The 19,000-nt window shown below is 45.4% G+C and overlaps 1 protein-coding gene across 2 annotated transcripts in view; it reads left to right on the top strand.

Annotated features, from left to right (window-relative positions):
- Window positions 1-671: 671 nt before the first annotated feature.
- Window positions 672-19,000, top strand: part of RBM47 (RNA binding motif protein 47) — a 75,849-nt gene continuing 57,520 nt past the window's right edge. Inside the window, exon 1 of one of the 2 annotated variants that reach the window (XM_082759897.1) lies at window positions 672-890. In XM_082759897.1, the coding sequence (XP_082616023.1) occupies window positions 862-890 (29 nt within the window). In that variant the 5' untranslated portion in view covers window positions 672-861. Of the gene's footprint in view, window positions 891-1,504; window positions 1,833-19,000 lie in introns of those variants that run through there. The other variant, XM_082759899.1, reaches the window with a different exon arrangement.

Consider the following 19,000-nt stretch of genomic DNA (forward strand, 5'->3'; position numbering starts at 1 on the left):
GAATAAAAAGAAATATTTTTAAAATTATTCGGAATTATGAAGAATGAATTTATTTCACTAGCTTTTATTCCCATTTTTATTGATTCTTTAAAGATTTAACTTTCAGGACTCTCAGTCTGTTTGTTAGGAGCTTGCTTTGTCCAGCTGTCCTAGATTAAGATCCTCTGTCCAGTCAGAAATTACAGAAATTAACTTGGGGGGAAACAACAATGACAAAACAGCTGCAGAAACGTCCTCCACAGGCAGACAAGCAGATGAAGAAGATTTTAAGATCACTGCTGATGGGAACTGTTGATCTGTTAAGTATTTGCATATATACGATTAAACATTGTCTGTGCTAGGCTTTCCAACAACAGCAAAAAGAACTCTATTTGAACAAAAGTCACCTAAGCTGAAACCCTTTTTTTTTTTTTTTTTTTTTTTCCCTCGCATGACAATGCAAGCAGGAATTACTACTTTTAAAAAAATCCGATGGTGTGTGCTTCCTGTTCCAGTTTGTTTAGTCACTCGTCTGAATTATATCTCTGTTGGTTGGTTTCATTTACTATAAACAGGTCTTGTGCTTTGTTTCAATACATCAAAGCCCATAGCCAGGCGCAGACAGGTAATGTAAAAGGGGGTGAGAAAGTTTACAGCCTGCTTCATTGTTTCTCTAAGTATTCAAGACAACGGTCAGAGGGATCAGACAGAGGTTAAAAGAAGGCGAAGGCTTGGCTGCTTTTTTTATAAACTAGTTTCCCTTTGTTCCTTTTCTAGAAACCAGATGTAACTTTAGGTCAGAAAAGGGTAAAATGAGGCACATGCTTGACCGCTGCTTTGGGGTGACTGGAGTGGAGAAACCTGTAGGCTTCACCCCTTGCTATGCTAACTCCAGCGATGCTGTCCTTCAGGTGAGTACAGACGGTTTGCTTTCCCTTCAAATCTCATCCACCCCAAGGACACAGATGACCGAGGAGGGTATTTTCTCTTTCCCGACACTAGTGGAAAAAATAAAATAAAAAAATCACTGGCTTAGCCCTTTAAAGATAAAAGGGAATTGCTCCCTCCCACAGTATTTTTAGTAAAGCTGCTCTAAAAGTTTGCTTCCTTCCAGCCTTTGCATCTCTACAGGTTTCCCTCTCTCTTTTCTTTTCTTTTTTTTTTTTTTTTTCCTTCTTCCTTTTTTTTTTTTTTATCTGCCCTCCTAAAACAACAGGAATGCTGCACTGGCCCTCCGCCAGCAAAGGCTCAGCGAGCAGGGTAAAATTTCAGTTCAGATTTACGGGAAGGTGTTGGGAGTAAAAATCTGGTTCGGTGAGTTTAAGGCAAGGGAGTAGCCAAGAGACAACCTTGCTACTGTGAGCGCAGGGAGAAAGGGAGGAGGAGGAGGAGGAGGTAAGGGGGACAAAAAGAAAAAAAAAAAACCCGACCCATACTGGGGGGGAGATACCAATTTTTCCTCTCTCGGAGTTTCGGCGTGCTGCTGACCTCCGGCAGCGCTATCAGGGCTGCAGGCTGGAAGCGGGGCGTGCAAGCGCAGCGCAGCGCAGGAATGTGCGGCTTAGGGCAGAGGCTTTGGCTGAGCCACTGCTAATCGCACGGCTTTCTCCCCACATCGGACTTCTCAAAAACTCTTAAAAAAAAAAAAAAAAAAAAAAAAAAAGTTGCATAGAGCCAAGAGAGGAGGTTAAGGCTCGGAGAGCGGTTGCTCCGAGTGGCAGCGTCGTGAGGAGTTGCTCAACCCTCCTCGCGTAGCGGTGGGGCAGGAGGAAAAATGCGTTAGGTCGCTGCCCCGAAGCTTGGCCTTTCCGTGCATGGTGCCGAGAGCAGCTGCGGGCGCACCGGGGCTCCAGGTAGGTGCCATCCCCTTCTGGTTTGCTCTGCTGTCCCTCTGTCCTTCTGCCAGGGTTCGTTCTTCTGCGATTGGGTTGGCAGCGTAATGGGACAGAAGTTTGCTCAGAAAACACATTTTGAACCTTTTTTTTTTTTTCTTTTTTTTTTTTCTGGGGGGTGGGGGATGAAACCGAGAGGACTGCAGGGATTGCGAGTGAAGTTTTGGTGGTCCTTTCCGAGTGAGAGCTTTTTTGTGTGCTGAAGCCACGGCTCTGCGAGCAGATGACAGATGAGAGGCAGAAGCAAATATTAACTAAGAAAGAGTGAGAAGTCATCTGCAGGTTTGAAACTTTTAATTGAAAGGTGTACATTTCTCTGCATCAACACAAAATTACAGCGTGATGTGCCTAATGTCTTTGCAGTAAATTTCAGAAGAAATATTTCATTTGTTTGGCTGTTTCTTACTTTCAACACTCAAAATGCTGCAGTTTGTGCAGCAGGCAGTGGTGACACAGCCCTGAGAGACGTCAAATGGGCTCAGAGATAGGCTGCTGTCTGGGAGCCTGTTACACACCATTAGCATAAGAATGGGATCTTATCTTGGAGAAGTTTCTGATGACCGTTTGAAATACATGTATCAATCGGGAGGTCAAGCCTCTCCTTTGCTCTGAAAGTAGGTGATTAGATGAGACATGCCGGGGGCTCCTTATCCGTGTTATAAGAAATAGCTGGTGAGGGGTTTTTCGGGTTTTGTGTCAGAGGGAAAGCTGCACAGCTCACTTCGCTGTAGGAATTTAAAATCAAACTTTGTGCTAAGACAGGTCGGGACCTAACAGACCGCAAAATCCCTCCTGAATGTTCCCAGCACAGTGGGAGTGCTCTCGCAGCGGGCAGGAGCATAAGAAGGGGCCGCAGAGAGCCGCTTGCGGCCAGCACCAGCAGACTGCCGGTGCCTGTGCGAGCCTTCGAGCCTTCGCAGGGGCAATTTGGGCACGGCTGGGTTTGCATGATGTGGAGGGGAACCCAGGTCTTTTTTGAGTGGTAGACCAGCAGCGTGGCTGCCACAGGTGCTGTGGTGCAGGGTGAGAGGTCAGCCTTCATGCTCGCCAGGCCTGGCGGGGAGCTGCAGGCCTGCGAGGCAGTGGCAGCCTGCGCTCACTGGGGGGAAACTGGAGATAACGCCGGGAATACGCTGCGGTCCGTGTCCAGCCAGCACATGCCAGAGCTGCTAAAAGGCTAACAAACTGCTGTCTGGGAGATAAACGACGAGACAAACACTCTCCTTGCGCGTTTGTTCTTTCTCCCCCACTCCCCTGCCTGCTCTCTTCCCGGGACAGGGATTTTTTTCCTGGCGGAGCTGAGGGCAGGTGCTCATGGCTCTCATCCCCGTGAGGTGGGACTGGGCTGTCCCTGCACTGCCAGGCATTGCCGTGCCCTGAGACATGGACAAAACACCCAGCCCCGTGCGCTAGGTGTTGTTAAGGGAATGTTTGGAGTCGGCTGGCATGTAAATAGTCGCTAATTGTTTCTGTGTGTCCCTGTGGTGGTCTGGGATGAGAAATCTTTGTTTGAAGTTTTAGAAAGTAAAGGAATGTGCTGCCTCCAATAAACTATATTTAAAAACATCAAAAACCTTGGAATACAATTATTTAATATAAGCAGCAGAGCCTGTAGGGAGTAGTGCTTCAGTTGGAGTTTGCACCAGGCTCTGCTTTCAGGGCTGTCCATGTTTTTGGGGTCCTGGCGGCCCAGCTTGGCCTGTGTTGGCCAATGTGTTGGTTCCCTGTAGGAGCTCACAACACTGAGTGACAAACTCTAGCAGATGTTACGTTACTCTTACGAGAGAAGCAATAATTATATCTCAACTTTTTCATTCAGACCACTGCCCTTGGTTATCTGTGCATGATTTCCCAAATCACCAATGCTCTGATTTACTGAGAAATTTAATAGGGTAATATATGCGCGGTCTGTGAAGAAATGGTGATAGGTCTCTAAGTTGCCAGATTCACTTCCTGCTGAAAATGACAGAAATCAATGACTTTGATGGAAGTAAAGATTGGGTTTGCTTCATAGCAGGGAAGTAAATCTGATCTGATGGCCATGAGGGGACAACCTCCATGCCTGCGTATCAGTGTATGTAGCTGTCTTCTTAGCCAAGAGGTTTAGATCTCCAAATTACCAATGACCTACACCCACAAACAATTCCATATATTGTCAAGTCACTTTGAAGCTTGTTTTGCATGGGGATTTTTAGGTCCAGTTTTCCAGCTTCTAAAACGGATCCTGTGAGCAGGACATTTTTGCATGCCATTTTAGCAGAAGAAAGGACTCTGACCTTTATCTCTCCAGTGAGAGGCCTAAAATAATATCTCTTTCTGTTGTTGTAATTTATTTTTTTTCAATAAAATGCTTCTGGGTACACCTAGCTCTTGCCAAGATCAGGAACATCTTCTCATAGCCTTGCAGAGACAATGTAGGCTTTGTATAGCTATGGCTGTTGGGGTTTTGGTGACACAGTAAACTCAACAGAGCAAAGCAACTTCTTAGTAACTGCAAAGCTGACTACCTGGTATGTGAGGGCATTTTTGTCCTTTCCAGTCTTTCATTTGCCATGATTACAAGCAAGCTTTTATTTGAAAAGAAGAGAGGGGTTTTTGATATATATTTTTTTAAAGCAAATGTTTTACAAAACATGCTTAGAGGCTGGATGTTATCTTTTACCTAGCTAGCTCAGGAAGCAGAGACTAAATCAGCATAGATGAGCTTATTAGGCATGGGTTGGAAAGAAACTACAAATGCATGAGAAACCTCTGCCATGTGGTATAAAAGAATCATGAGAAAACAGTAACTTTCAGCTATTTCCAAAGTAGGCAAGGCTTCAACAACCACTGAAAAATGAAACACTCTCTGTCCTATTCACCACCGTAAGGACCATCAGGAAGCAGAAGCACCACTCCAAGTGACATTGTTCAGGGTTTGTATTTGTGTTTTGGCCTGCGAGTAACCAGTGGATGTGCTTGAGTTTTACCTTGAAATAAAATGAAATACTGCCTCTGCATTTTTGTCTTTTGTCAAAGAAACCTAGTGATATCCACCATGGCTCAGGGTGTAGGTTCAGCCCCAGTAAGTTGAGTTCCTGGTAGAAGGAAAGATGTCATCTATTACTACATGGTCATAGGCCTGGGATTCCTGATCTGGGTGTTGCTGCCCCGTGTGTAACCACACTGCCACTGCTGTGCTGGGTTTCTGTGCGAAATACCCAGCAAGGGACAATAACTGGGTACGGCATGGGGTGGAGCACAAGGAAATTGTGAGACGGGTCAGTCAGGTGTGAAGTGTGGCTGCTGCTGCGTTATTTCAGCAGCACGGAGGCAATATATTGTATTTCTTAGCGAATGGAGAGCTGGTACATGGAAGCACTAAGGTGAGCAGCTTACTCAGGCATAAGGCTATGAAAATGACTTTTGTAATAGTATTTGGAAGATGAAGCAGTAGGTTGAGATCGCAGTTATGTAAGTCAGAGAAAAGGATGTTGGTGCTACTGAGATAATGAGAGGGTTAGACCCCGGAGAAGAGTTTTAGCTATGAGGGTGGGTAGAACAGGCAACATCTTGGACATGGAAACAGAAAGCATCAACAGGTCTTAGCTGTACCTTGAAAGGAAAGGCTGCCTAAGAAAAAATTGCACCCTGCCGGCCAACAGGACAGTAATTCTCACTGAGGAAAGGAGAGAAGAGATTTTGGGTATCCCTTGAGAGTGAGGGTGCCTGGCACACTGTTTTATGTGTGTTGAGCTTGGAAGTGTCCAGGCTTTCAGCAGACTGAAGAAAAAGTGGGTGAGGGACATCAGCTGGGCTGGGTATTGATGGGAAAGCAAAGCAAAAGAAATTGAACTATGGGGAGAATTTGCAATTGAACGTGGTAGAGAGAAGAGGGTTGAAAGCAAAAGAGAAGTCATCAGGGCTGATGGAGTGGAAATCACAGGAAGGCTGAATGGTGGGACATAAAGGGGGAGGCTAATGGATGGTGCTGAATAGGACCACTTGAAGGTTAGTGCAGGGAAAATTCATCAGTGCAGCCTGAGCACTGCATCTCAAATAAACAGTCTTTTTATGAGCAAAAGAAAAGAATCAGGGCAGCAGAGGAAGGGAATACGTGAGACGGACATAACATGATGAGGGGGTGATATGGGTCATCGGCATAAATCAGCAGCAGTGAGAAAGAGGCTTGTGAGAAAAGGAAAATGGAGAATCAAAACCAAAGGAGGAAGGTGGAGGAGCTAGGTGAACGGGAGGCGTCTGCAGGGCAGGGAGGGTGTCAGAAATGAGGGATCCTTGTAAAGAGACAGAGGAAGGACAAGGGAAAAGATCAAACCACAGGGTACAGTCTGACCCTAGTCAGGGAAAATCTGAGAAGGAGACGCTTCATTAAGGCTGGAAAGCCTTGCTGTTGAAGCCACGAGGAGGTTTTGGGACCTGGAGGGAAGGAAGTATGAAGAGATTGTGGCTAACTGAGGTCTTTAAAGCTGGAATGTGTGCTGTAGGACAGGCAGGGCGCGACTGTGGGAGCTTCCCAGGCTGGGTAGGGAGGAAGAGCATGAGCGGGGAAATATGGCACCGAAGGCAAAGAGGGAAGGTAGAGGTGAACACGAATGCACACGCAGGGGCATGTTCTTGAAGTGTTTTTACAGTAAAAGAGCACATTCAGTTCACCTTAATAAAATATTCACATTATTAACGTGACCTTAGGCCATGTCCACGTCATTGTGCCTGCTTTTGGCAGTAAAATTCCTGTTGGCTGTGGATGCTGCAATTTCTCCAGAGTTCATGCACTGGTACCCGCATTCTAACATGAATGGTACTCCTCACAGGCAGCATTTCAGTCATTAGTGCTCCCATTAAAGATAACACTAACAAGGTGCCTGAAGCACACAGGAACATTGCAGCAGGTAAAGCTGCAAGCAGAGAGAAATTTGATGGGCAGGTGTCTTGAAATGGATGGGACTGAAGTACAAGTTTTTGCTCTTGAAGGCTGATTCTGTCCTTTATTTCCTGGCTTTGGGGAGTGGGCACGAACAGACCATGTGTGCTCAGTGGATGGGAAGCTGGAGGTGCCTCAGGTTGGGTCGAGGTGATCTGCACCTATCGTAGCTGCCCTGTGTTGCGTCTTACCAGGTGTTTTTGAGGTAAAGAGGGCAGCAGATGCTGCTGACAAAGTTGTCTCTGTCTTTTCACCCTGACGGCCCTGGGTCACAGCGAGCTCAACACAATACCTACATCCTTCAAGGAAGAGAGAGACGAAGAGCTTCCCATACAAACTAATTGTATTGAGCAATCCTAAACGAAAAGGCTTCTCTGTGCTCTTTCCACAGGTTGAAGCACCAAGTATCATCTTACCTGTGTGAATCCCAGGTCAGGCTGTACATGTACAGAATAAATCTTCCCAGACGCCACAGAGGTGTCAGGGGTGTCTGGTACATGGAGAGGGTCTCCATGTACCAGACATGCTTTGTCCCTTTGTTTTTACTCCAACACGTTTTACCACTGGTGTTTGCAAGTCCTTCTTTGAGATGCTGAGGAGACCAAAGACAAAGTCTTCCCATGTTTGTTTTTTTCTTCTCTTGAAAATTCTTTTGTTTTTATTTTTATTTTTACTTCCAACAGTACTCCTCTACAAACTCATGTGCCCAGTGAGCAGCAAGACAGACTGACAAACAATATTAGTTTTTCCTGTCTGCTAGCCGTATGACTCAAAGTAAGAATATTCCTGCAGAAATTCCTGTGGAAATTCCTGGCCATTCCCATGGCCACCTGCCTTGGGACAGTTTATCAGCTCACTCTCTGCTTGATGTAAGGGGCACAGTAGGTACAAACCCCACAGCTTTCAGGGATGCAGAATGAGCTGCCCTAAGTGCACCTAGGTATTGTTAAACAGGTGGTCTTGGCTTTCTCATCATAAAAGCCCAGGGAAAGTAGCTGTTTTGCTCATGGAGCAGTTCCAGACCTTTCTCTGCCCTCTCTATAGCGTTATCTGGAATTTCTACTGTGGCTTTTTGATTCTTGGCATTGCCATCTAGATCACAGGACAAAAACAAATAAGAATAAAAAGAGGAGTATGCTCTATTTCTTTTGGTATTTCTTCTGCTTCCTTGTGCAAACAGTGGCCTTTCTTACGTGCTGGTATCAATGACCACTGACTTCAGTGAACTCAGCAAGAGTACTCTGGTAACCTCTGTATGTGAGGAGGACAAGCCTTTGGTAAATTTAGCTTTGCAGCTGTTTGGGGAATACCTCGTTTCTTCTAACCAGGTGTAGGCTTCTCTGTATATGCACAAGAAGTATCAAAACAGGTGAGTCTTGATGTTGTATTTTTAATTCCCAAAGCACTGGCCTTCATCTGTCAATGCTTGGTTACCAGCTTTGTCTCTGGTTTAGAGGGAGGTGATCCTGTGGGGACCACTTTTGCTCACTGTGCCGTAGTTTTCCCACCAATAGACCAGAAATACATTTTTTTCTTCTTTTCTGAAACACTATACACTATAGGAGACAAGCTGTTAAAGAACACACTGCTTGTATGTGAGAGATGATAACAATACACCTGCCTCTGGCATGAAGCATCTCTCCCTCTGAATTTTCTAGTAGTGTGAATTTTCCAAAAAACAGTGGTGATATTTTAGTTTTTTTAAAGAAGTACATTGTGTAAAGATACAGGATCTCCAAAGAAAATGAAAGTGAAACCACTGATTGTGCAATCTACTTACCAATAGGCAGAGTAATAAACCTAGTTTTATGAAAAATGTCATGTGTCCAGAGGTCTTTTGTTAAGCCCTAGAAGTTTAGATTTGCACTAAAACTTACCAGTAATAGTGAAAATCAGCTAAAGGAGAGAGCTCACCATGAATACTGTGAGTATGCAAGGCACAGACTGCGTAGGGCAGCCAGTGTGCTGTAAACTGGGGTGTAAGTTTACATATCTTTGGACACACCTTTGTGTTTTTAATACACAGGCAACTGTATGTTCCTTTTTATTGCACTCCAAAGTAATCAGAAAAGATCCTGCTGTAGCTTGGGAGCCGTAATCATGCTGCCACAGGGTGGCCACAAGGCTATCTGCCCCCCTGTGTGCAGTCGTGCCCTAGGAGTACCCACAAAAGGGTCGGACAAACCCTTCCCAGAGCTACGGCTGGCGCAAAGAGGATCAGATAAGCTTGGCAGTCGTTGTTGTGCAAGCTTCTTTCTGAGCTCTGGATTCAAAGCAAAACTCAGACAAAACCACAGGGCTGAAACTCCTCGGTGGACTCCATCCACGGCGTGCAACAGGGCAGCCAGCATGCAACCCGTACAGTTGACTCACCGCTTCCCCATCCTTCCAGGTCCGCCTTTGCCTTCCGGCACGGGCACCAGTTTTTGGGGCCACCACGCTGCTGAGCAGCTCTGCCTGTGTACCTCAGTGATCTTGGGTCCATGGCTGGGCTCCCAGGTCCCAGGCTGGAGCAGGATGGGTGTTGGCAGTGATGCAAAGCAAGGGGTTGATGAGCCATGGTCTGTGGGGTGCGTGGGCGCAGCCATGCTGGGTCAGAGCTGCTGGCACCACGGAAAGGCAGAGGGGTGAACCTCCTCCCCAGCAGGTCTGGGAATGCTGGGTGACACGGCAGGTGAAGGAGCCAGGCTGTAATTTTCACTGTGTTTCTATACTGTTCAAATCGGGGTTCCAGCTGAGATGCCAAAGAGCAGAAAGGGCCCAGCAGCTGCCTTACCTCTGAGAATGGAGCGCATATCCAGCAACAAACCCTGTAACATGAGCAAAGAGAGAGCAGCATTTTATTGCTTCTTCTACAGATCCAAGCCATTTCTATCACATTTCCTCTTCATCTAATCTTATCTGCTCTGTGTTGCAATCCTTGCTGTGCTTCCCTATTTCCAAATCAAAGCATGATCTCTGCAAAAATCTGAGCGCGGCCTCCATTTTGAAACACGGCCTGCTCCGAACAAAGGCTATCAGTCTGCTAATTCGCTGCTAATCCTTACCTGAAAAGTAACTGATGCCAAAATAATTGCGTTCTCTTGAGAGTGTCAATCACCATTAGAAAGTTTTCCTCTCGCTTCACGCGTACTATTGTACGTATATGTGCAACTGGATGTAGGACAAGCCAGACAAGAAGAAAACGAAAAGCATACAAATGACTGGTTCTGCAGGAAGAACACCAGCATGAGGTTTGGGAAACCTGGGTGCAAGTCCCTGCCCCACCACAAAAAATGGTGTGACTGAGTAAATAACAGTGTGGCCAGTTTGCTGGTTGCTGTGGGTATTTCCTATGCCTGTAATTTATTTTTTTTCTGCTTGTTTTAAGCCATTGTCTTGATGGGTTGGTTGGACAGCTGTGCTGGGAGAGTCCTGGGGATGGAGGAAGGTGACAATCAAAAAGAAAAATAAAAAGAGATTTAAGCAGGATATAAACCTCTGAAAATTTCCATGCACTTAGTGGAGACTTCAACTTCTAACATCCACCTCCCAGAAAATACTGCTCACACTGAGCAAGACTGCAATTGCTGTGGCAGTAGGAGGCTGCCAGGCTACCTGCAGCTGAGCTGGAGAGCAGGGTTTAGGGCATCTAAAGGTAAAGAGAGCCAAGGAAAAGGTGCTGGGGGCTGGGAAGGACAGGTTGGATGGAGGAGCAAGGGAAGGAAAGAAGGAGAGGAGGGGAGCTGGCAGGGGAAGGAGACTGCCTGGAAAAGATGATGGGGAGTTGATAGAAAGAGACTTGGTGAGATAACTCAAATAGAGGTGACCTAGAATTGGTGGCTGGGCAGAGAGACAGCAGCTACAGTAACAGGGTCCAGCGTGGGGGCTGCAAATGGAGCCCACCGGGCAGGGGGCCCCAGGGACTAGAGGGACAGAGGTGAGCTTGGGGCACAGGTGGGACAGGGATGGGGCTGGGGAGGTGAATGGAGCCCAGGTGGGAGCATTTGGGATGGTGAACTTGGGGCTTTCCAGCCAACAAGCCTGGAAAAGTGAAGTGTTGGCTGAGCAGGGGCAATGGGAGAGGGATGCGGCTGGGGCAAGCCCCATGGTCCTATGTTTTTCACCCATTCCCACTGCTGCCAGCAAACCCCAGGCTGGGCTGCTGCCTCCTCACTGTGATTTGGTCAGTTCCTTCAGCTAGCTGAAATCTGCCTGTGGTAAATCGCATGTGCCACCCCTCCGTGTGACACAGACGTCAGTGGGATGCGACATGATGGATTTTTTTTTAAGTTTGCAGGAAAAAAAAAAAAAACAAACAAACAAACAAAAAAAAAACACCTCACCAACGTAAAAGCTTTGGAAGTAGTGCACAGATACATCCTACTCAGAAAAAGTATAAAGTGTGTAATTCAGACAGTACCAGGTTTATAGTCTGCATAATCCTAATTTGCCTTCTGGGGTGTATTTTTATAGCGTGATTATTCTCTTCTGACATTTATTTCTGCTGTGTGGTGGTTTGGTTTTGGTTTTTTGTGTTTTTTTTTTTTTTTTTCCAGGGCTCTTGCCTTACAAAGTGCATGAGAAGGAGGGTGGTCAGCAAGCAGTTTACTTTACACTTCCTTTTCCTGCTGTTCAGGGTGTACGTTGCTAGTTCTCTTGCACTGCTTCCAGCTATAAAGAGAATGATTATTCCTTGGCTTTTTAAATGGGGTTCACCTCTTTACATTTAATTACTTCACAAATAGTAATGAGCTACTCTGCACAACAGCTATTTGACATTGATTTACTAAAAAAAATAAAAATGGAGTCACAGAAGGTAAATTAAAAAGTTTACCATAATGCTGAGAGCACAAATTAGGATGTCATGGCCAGGCATGGGAGAAGTTTCTTAGTTAAATGTCTTCTATACTGGAAAATGTTTTTTAGGATTAACAAGCTCTAGCTACAGATTTATGTCAAGTTTAAAAGGTTATTTTGGGTGAACAAAAATAAACATATTCCAATAAGTTGAAATGTGTTATTTCAACAATTCCCAAATGCGGCCACTACATTCCTGTTGCTTTAGGATGATATTTCATTTAAAAATTTGTCTGAATTTAACAATAAGAAGTGGGTAGAGAATCCAGAAATGAAATGTTTGATTTGGGCAAAACAAATTTCCTCCTTTTTTTTTTTTTTTTCCTGGTGCATTTCAGCTAGCAATGTGAGTCAGTCACACTGCTCGCCTTATGACTCTATTTTCCAGAAAAATTAGTTTTGTTTTAAGACTCTCATTTTTGAAGCGTGTTTCCCAGCAAGATCACTCACAGCCCTCAGCACTCTTTGCTTCTGCAAGGGACTGCGGATCAGAAAACGTTCCCACCCCAAAATAAGGAACAAGCAGTTGGTGACCATCTGTATGAGGCTTGGCTTAAATGACATGGCCAGTGATAGACAGGAACTGGGTGCAACACTAAGACAGAAAGCAGTTAATTGTGAGCCAGTTCATCTGCCTCGGCTGTGAGTTCCCCTTCCTCATGGTGTGTCCCCTGGAGCATCCCCAGGGGGGTGGTGGGGATGGAGGCCACCTAAGCAGGTCCACCCTCTGCTCCACACGGTGCGTGGAGGAGGCCACCATCAACTGCAAGGGGCTGCAGTGGTGCAGGATCTGGCTTGCAGCATCCACGTTCCAAATATTGGGTGCTCCTTGGGGCATCTGTTGTGGGGAGCATGTGTGGGGTGTGCATCTGGGGACAAGTGGCCCCAGGGGCTTGGGGATACGAGGAGAAATTGCAAGAAGAGGTGTCCTCACCACCACAGCTTCTGCACTGGGAAGGGGCACTGCTAGGCCGTAGTACCTACACCATGGTCTGGCAGGAGTGAACAGGGCCAGCACACCTCTGACTGCTGCATTATAACTCTTCCAGAGGTCTGCTTAATCAAAGTGGTTTGCAAAAGCTTGAATCAGGTATAGAAACCCACCCTGTGCTGCTGGGGTGTTTGGGTCTCCTTTTCCTCAGAGCTGACTGGAGTTAAGCTGTTCTCAGGCAAGGAACAGGACGTTTGGAGCATGGCCCTTGCTCGTATTCCTGTAACACACACTGTGGATGAGACCAGACTGGGGTAGGCAACTCTAAACAAAGCAAATCTACACCTCTACACCTCCCTCAATGCCTGCAAGTGCATTGGCAGAAACGTACCCAGAGCCGCATCAGCACCACGCAGACTGCCCCCGCCATGTGGGATTTACATTTTTTTATTATTATTATTTTTTTTTTTGGTATGAGCAAACAAGGATGGACAGCACAGGTCCTTTTATTACATTCTTCTAAAGCAGAAGTGGACAAATGAAAGATGCCTGTTGCATTGGGTACCACAGACAGCAGAGGGAAAGGCAACCTCTGTTCAATAAACAGGAAATCCAGAGGCAGAAACGAAGCCTGCCCAACAAGTGGCTGAAGATAAGGGTGAAACCTACTGCTCCTGAGGGGGCTGCAGTGCAGTGGATCACGCTGCAGCTTTCATTGAGCAAGCCTGAGCTGTGAACATGCTTATGGCAACTAGTGGGTGGATGATTCACAGCCAGAGAAAAGGAAAAAAAAAAAAAAAAAAGAACAAAAAGGGGAGGAGTTTGCACCTCTCCAATAGACAACATGATGTTTAAACCCTTCTCCTAACCAGGCATTGCCCATTCTCCTGTTCATTTAATGGGGCGTTTTTAAACAATGCAAGCCTGCTCCTTTTCATATTCAGAGCTGTGGTCAGGTCTACAGTACAAGTTTTCATGTGCCCAGTTGTGTTGGCCAGACCGCAGTTCTTCTTTCTCCTTCTTCTACCCCCCTGCTTTCCTGCACCAACTGAACTAGGGGTCATACCTGACCACCTTCCTCAGGTAGGAAAAGCTCCCACGCATCCATGGCTGTACTGGCAAAACTCCCTGCCTCAGGGAGGATCTATTTCAGTGGGAGGCAGAGGGCCCGAGCAAACTGCAGGCCAGATTTTGCATGTATTGGCTGTAGGGTACATCACACAGGTGAAACACAGCCTGGATTTTACTTGAGCCATCCCGCAGCAGCTTGCCGCCTCAGCTGTCTGATGGTGGCAAGCCGTGTCTGAACCAGTTATGACTAATTACTTGAAACTGGTGAAAACCCACGTGGTTTTCTGGCTTCCCAGGCTGAATTGGCATCACCTGCATATAACCTACATTATTGGGGTTGTATTTGATCATTTCTTTCCCTTTGTATCCTTTCTGTCTTTGGTTTTTAATTTAATATTCCTTCTCTCCTTCTGCTTTGGTTACTTTGCCTCTTAGTGCTTAGAGACTTCCTGCCCATATATATTGCACATTTTTAATGAAGAATTTCAGCAGCGCCTGGCGTTCACAAGTAAAAGCCCTCTGCAGATTTTGACAGAAGAAGGAGTTATATGAAATTACTCCTAATCTCTTTATCCTTGTCACACCACTCTGCTATGCAGTAATACACCAAAGAATTTCCAGAAAGCAAAGGCTGGCAACTTACAATACCTGCCTACTTGGTGGAAAAAAATAAAGAGGTGAATTCAATCTGCTGCTTTTCTGTAGCTGTGTTAGCAGGGGGACAAGGGAGAAGACAATTGGAGGGAGAAAGCTGGAAGAAACAAATGCTATCTCTCTTTTTGTTGTTGTTGTTTTGTGATTTATTTATTTTTTTAATAAAACCTTGAGTCCAATCAAGCCATTACCCTCAAAAGTTGAGATCATGTTTTGAAAGTTTAAAAACGAGGCATTTTGGTTGACTTTATCACGGTGGCTATCAATGGTACATTGTTAATCCCTGTTAGAGTGGCAAAGCTGAAAAACAAATAACAGTGTGTCCTTGAGTGCACCAGTTATGTGCCTGACAGGTTTTCATTTTTCACCCTGTTGCATAATGCTGGCATGCACAGATGACACGTAGCATATGAAACTTTCTGGGTAGGGCTCGATCCTCCTTCCATTCAAGTCAAGGGCAATATTCTTCCAGTTCTCAAAAGAAGCAAGGTCAGAACGAGCGCCGGAGCCTACCTCGCCCAGTCCGAAGGCAGACGGCCGTGTTGTAGGGGAGGTCAGCTGTCTCCTGCTCCGAGCCCAATCCCACATGAGCTTGTGCAAGGATTTACTTTTTGAAATCCGATAGCAGCTAATGGCTTTTATCACTTGCCTGCTGCGTTCCCAGAGTTCATTCCTTAAAAGAATTCAAAATAAATAAATAAATAGAAGAAATCCCAGCTAGTATTTCCTCCTCAGATGCACGCACGCAGAAAACAAGACATTGATTTTCTGGTACTCCATGTTTGTCAGTCTTAGCCAAGCGTTGTGTGTAGGTGTTATGTGATTTTAAAAAAATAAGATGAAATGTGGGTGGGACTGAAAATGCTGTTGCTATTATTCATCTATTTATGCCATCATACATGTGTGATCAGACAGTGATCTTGTGCAGCAGCTAGGAACCTACGTATTGCTTAAATCATGCTCCTGTGAGAAGGCCAGAAGATGTGTATAATCCTCCTACTAGATCAGCAAGATTGGTATACACCAAATTTGTATTTTGTAGTTATAGCCAGCATCAGCCTACACATGTGATGAAACATCAGCATGGAAATCCATATCTGTACTTTTTTTCCCCCCTTACAATATGCAAAATCATCAGGATTCCAATGGGGGAAAAAAAAATGTGTAAACAAAGAGTTACCAAAAAGTGAAGTTCTTGTAAAATTGAAACTGTTTGGGTCAAGTTTGCAGTACAATCTGATCTGCATAAAAATAAAAATTCTAAGGAACATATTTCCACTTTTCATTTTGGAGCACATGATGTGGAAACTGTAGGAAACTTTAAAGAAGAACTACAGGAAAAAATGAATAAATCAGAAAAGAAAAAGAAAAAAAAAAAAGATTTTTTATTTAAAAAAAAAAAAAAGAGAAAAGTATCTTTTTTATCCTTGTTTCTAGGGTCAATTTATAATAGAAATATATATATGTGTGTATGTATGTATATATATATATATATAAAGCCTGTTTACACACCTCTATTGTCACCTTCCCAGTACAAGTAAAGCTGTGGCATTAACGTTTGATGGCCATCAGGTTTGTACATGGGAGTTTAATCCTGCAGGTTCTTTGAGCTCTGTTTTAATGTACCTGTGACATACATAGGCCATCCAAAAAACTAGATGCAGATCTGTTATCACGACTTTGCAGGCTCAACCACATTCCTGCTGCCACAGAGAGCAGTTCTTCTAGCTGCAGGCACTACAAACTCGCTGCAGTGCTAATTATTTGATCATCTCCCTCAATATTCCCAGATGTAAAAGATTTCTTTATTTTGGTTGCTAAAGAAGGAGCTCAGTTTTCTTTCTCTGCTCCCTGTTGGTACATCTCTGCTAGTGAATTAAACGTGCCCAGAACCGCTCTCTGGCATGGATGCTGCCAGCCTCCCGAGGAGGATGCTGCCTCCCCTGCCAAAACTGAATGGCTGCACCCATGTGTGAAGGTTGCTCTGAAGCTCACACCAACCAGAGGTGTTTGCCCTCTGGTTTGGGCAAGTGGTATTTAAGTGACATGGACCAGAGCTGTGCCAGGCACCTTAGGAACCTTAGGAATCAGCACAATCAGTTTTCAGTGCCCAGCAATGCTCACTGACACTAATTTACTCCCATCGGGGTCGTTTGTACACCTCCGCCTTCCTTATTGGCACCGATCAGCAGAACGCTCTTCCTTCAGAGGCTCCAAGATCAGGTGCATGCTGATTATGTCCCCAAGCGAAGTATTCTCATTCAAATAAAAGCACAATTAGTCCTACCAGCATTAGCAAGTGTTATAGAATGAGGTTTGCACAGAAAGAGAATGGGACGATCAAGATAAAACCCTAGCAGCTGTGGGATCCCTGCCCAGGAAGCAGCAGCGAAACAAGGCAGAGAGGTAGCAGCAGATGCTGATGTTGAGAGCTGCCGGCTGCTGCCAAAACGAACTGTCTCGCTGGGAATAAAGTCAAGAATTTATGGGCAAGAATAAGACAAGAATGTGTTTTCAGAAGGGGAGGAAGAGTCTGGAGGCTCTAACGGCCTCTTTTGCTGTTGTTTTGTAGGAGGGAAGGCATAAATATCGTAGGCACAAAAATATTGTAGGGCTAAATTCCATTTTGCCTGCATCTATCCCAACTGGGGATGCTGTTTCAAGCGGTTCGTTATGGCTGGAAGAAAACAGTTGACTTGTGATTCCCATGGAAACACAAAGCAAGCTGCCTCCATGTAACTGAGACCCACGGGAAGGGCAGGGTGGGAAGGCGCCGAAAGCCACTGACTCCACGGCTGGGCAGGATGGCCTGAGTGAGACTTGGCCACCTGATTGCAATTCTTTTGATGAAACTTTGGAGCTACACTGCCCTTAGCCAGATTTTGGTGCTATTTGTATATATACCTGTACCCCCAAATGAATTGAGGTAGTACACTCCTAGAATAATATAAAATATGTACGTTTCCTTAACAAGAATGTTGGAGATCAACCCAATTCAATTAAATTTAAAAATTTTCAAAGCAGCAACATCTGTACAGAGAACAAAATATCCTCTGCTACACGGCAACATTACATCCAAGGAAGATGCTTTTCTGTGGAATATGCCTGCTGATTTAACTACCATCTGAGACTTTTTTTCACAGATTAATTTTCATTAGCCACTCGTTTCACCCACACGTCCTAGGGTAGCATTTGTAAGAACCAACAGCAACAACTTTGTTTCTCAGTTATGTCTAGTTTAACTAACAGCTAATCCTCTTAGCTTTTATACCTTCGCAAACAGGGATTTATTTGGCTCAAAATTTTTAATTAGCCTGATCACATGGAACAGGCATTTAACAACCCCAAGGCAAACCCGTTTCAGACATCAGAAGTGTCTCCCAGCCAGATTCAGAGAGCTCATTCTGGGAGACCTTTGCTGCCAAACTCGACTAACAGGGTGGGTGAGTGACTGGCACCCAGTTTTTCTGCATAAGTGGGCAGCATTCTTCCATGGTAGCCTGCTAGCAACATCCTTTTATGGTCCTTTGCTAGCCTCTTATCTCTGCTCACCCCCCAAAGCAGCCCCTCGGTTTGTGCTCAGAAAAGTCCATCCAGCTCCTGAGAGAGAGTTTCTCAACCATCTCTTCCCATGGGTTTGGTAGGACTGCCAAAAACCCAATGGGACAGGGACAAATAAATGTGTTTGCAGGCTGAGCAGAGAGGGTGAGGGTTGAACCGACAAGGCTCTTGGTCTCAGTGGCTGCGTAGCTCAGGCAACATGCAGGCTGTACCCCGGGAAGTGCGGGGTCACCGCTGTGGGGCTGGGACCCGTATTCCTGTGGTGCCTGAAAACCATCAGGGAAAGGAGTGGATAATGCAAAGTGGAATCATGGACACTGGCAAAAAACGCACGAGTGAGTGCTTGCATAACATGCTGAACAATTAACTAGTAATTATTAACTTGAGACAGAGTTAAACTCCAGGAGGGACAATTAGATCCAGATTGATATGACAGAGCTCAGTGGCTTTTATTCGTGTACTCCCCATCTCCCCAGATCAAAAGACGTGTATAAAAGCACCAAGGGGCTCACCAGCCCGAATCTGCAGGAGCTGGCCATAGGATAAGGGCTGCAGCTGTGCACGGCCCACCCATAGGTGCTCAGAAAGGATCCTCTGATCCGGGAAGGGATCCCTTGGCAGGGATCTTGTGGAGTTACACCAAGCGTTATCACTGCCTTGCAGGCAAGGCTTTGGAGAAAATGAGAGTGATAGTCTGAGACTAGGGGGGAAGACTGCGAGTAGTGGCTAGCAGGTCAAGCTTGTTGAACCCTTCCAGGAGTAAAACCTTCCTCTGTCAGCTTTTCAAAAGGCTGCTGCCAGCAGAAATGATAGTGGGCAAGTCACCATGCAGTTATTTTCAGTCTCTGTTCTCCTCTTAAACACTCTTTGGAACATCTTAAAACACCACAAAATAGTAGAAATCCATAAATAAATGAGAAATAATCTCAGCACACTCCACTTAACTTCCTTTAAAGTTGCCAAGTGGCAAGTCCTTGGCATCTGCCACTTTCAACCTTGACTTCCCAACTTTCTCTGAGCTCGCCTAGACATCAGCTTTAGTTGTTTGCCAGTTAACCCCAGATATTTGATACATTTGTCCCCACATTCTCTGCATAGTCATTCCTGGCTCCAGACGCTGCTCTTTAGGATGCCAGTGCTAAATCTCAGAGC

This window comes from Aythya marila (genome assembly GCF_965140915.1).
Source record: "Aythya marila genome assembly, chromosome: 4".
Classification (NCBI taxonomy): domain Eukaryota; kingdom Metazoa; phylum Chordata; class Aves; order Anseriformes; family Anatidae; genus Aythya; species Aythya marila.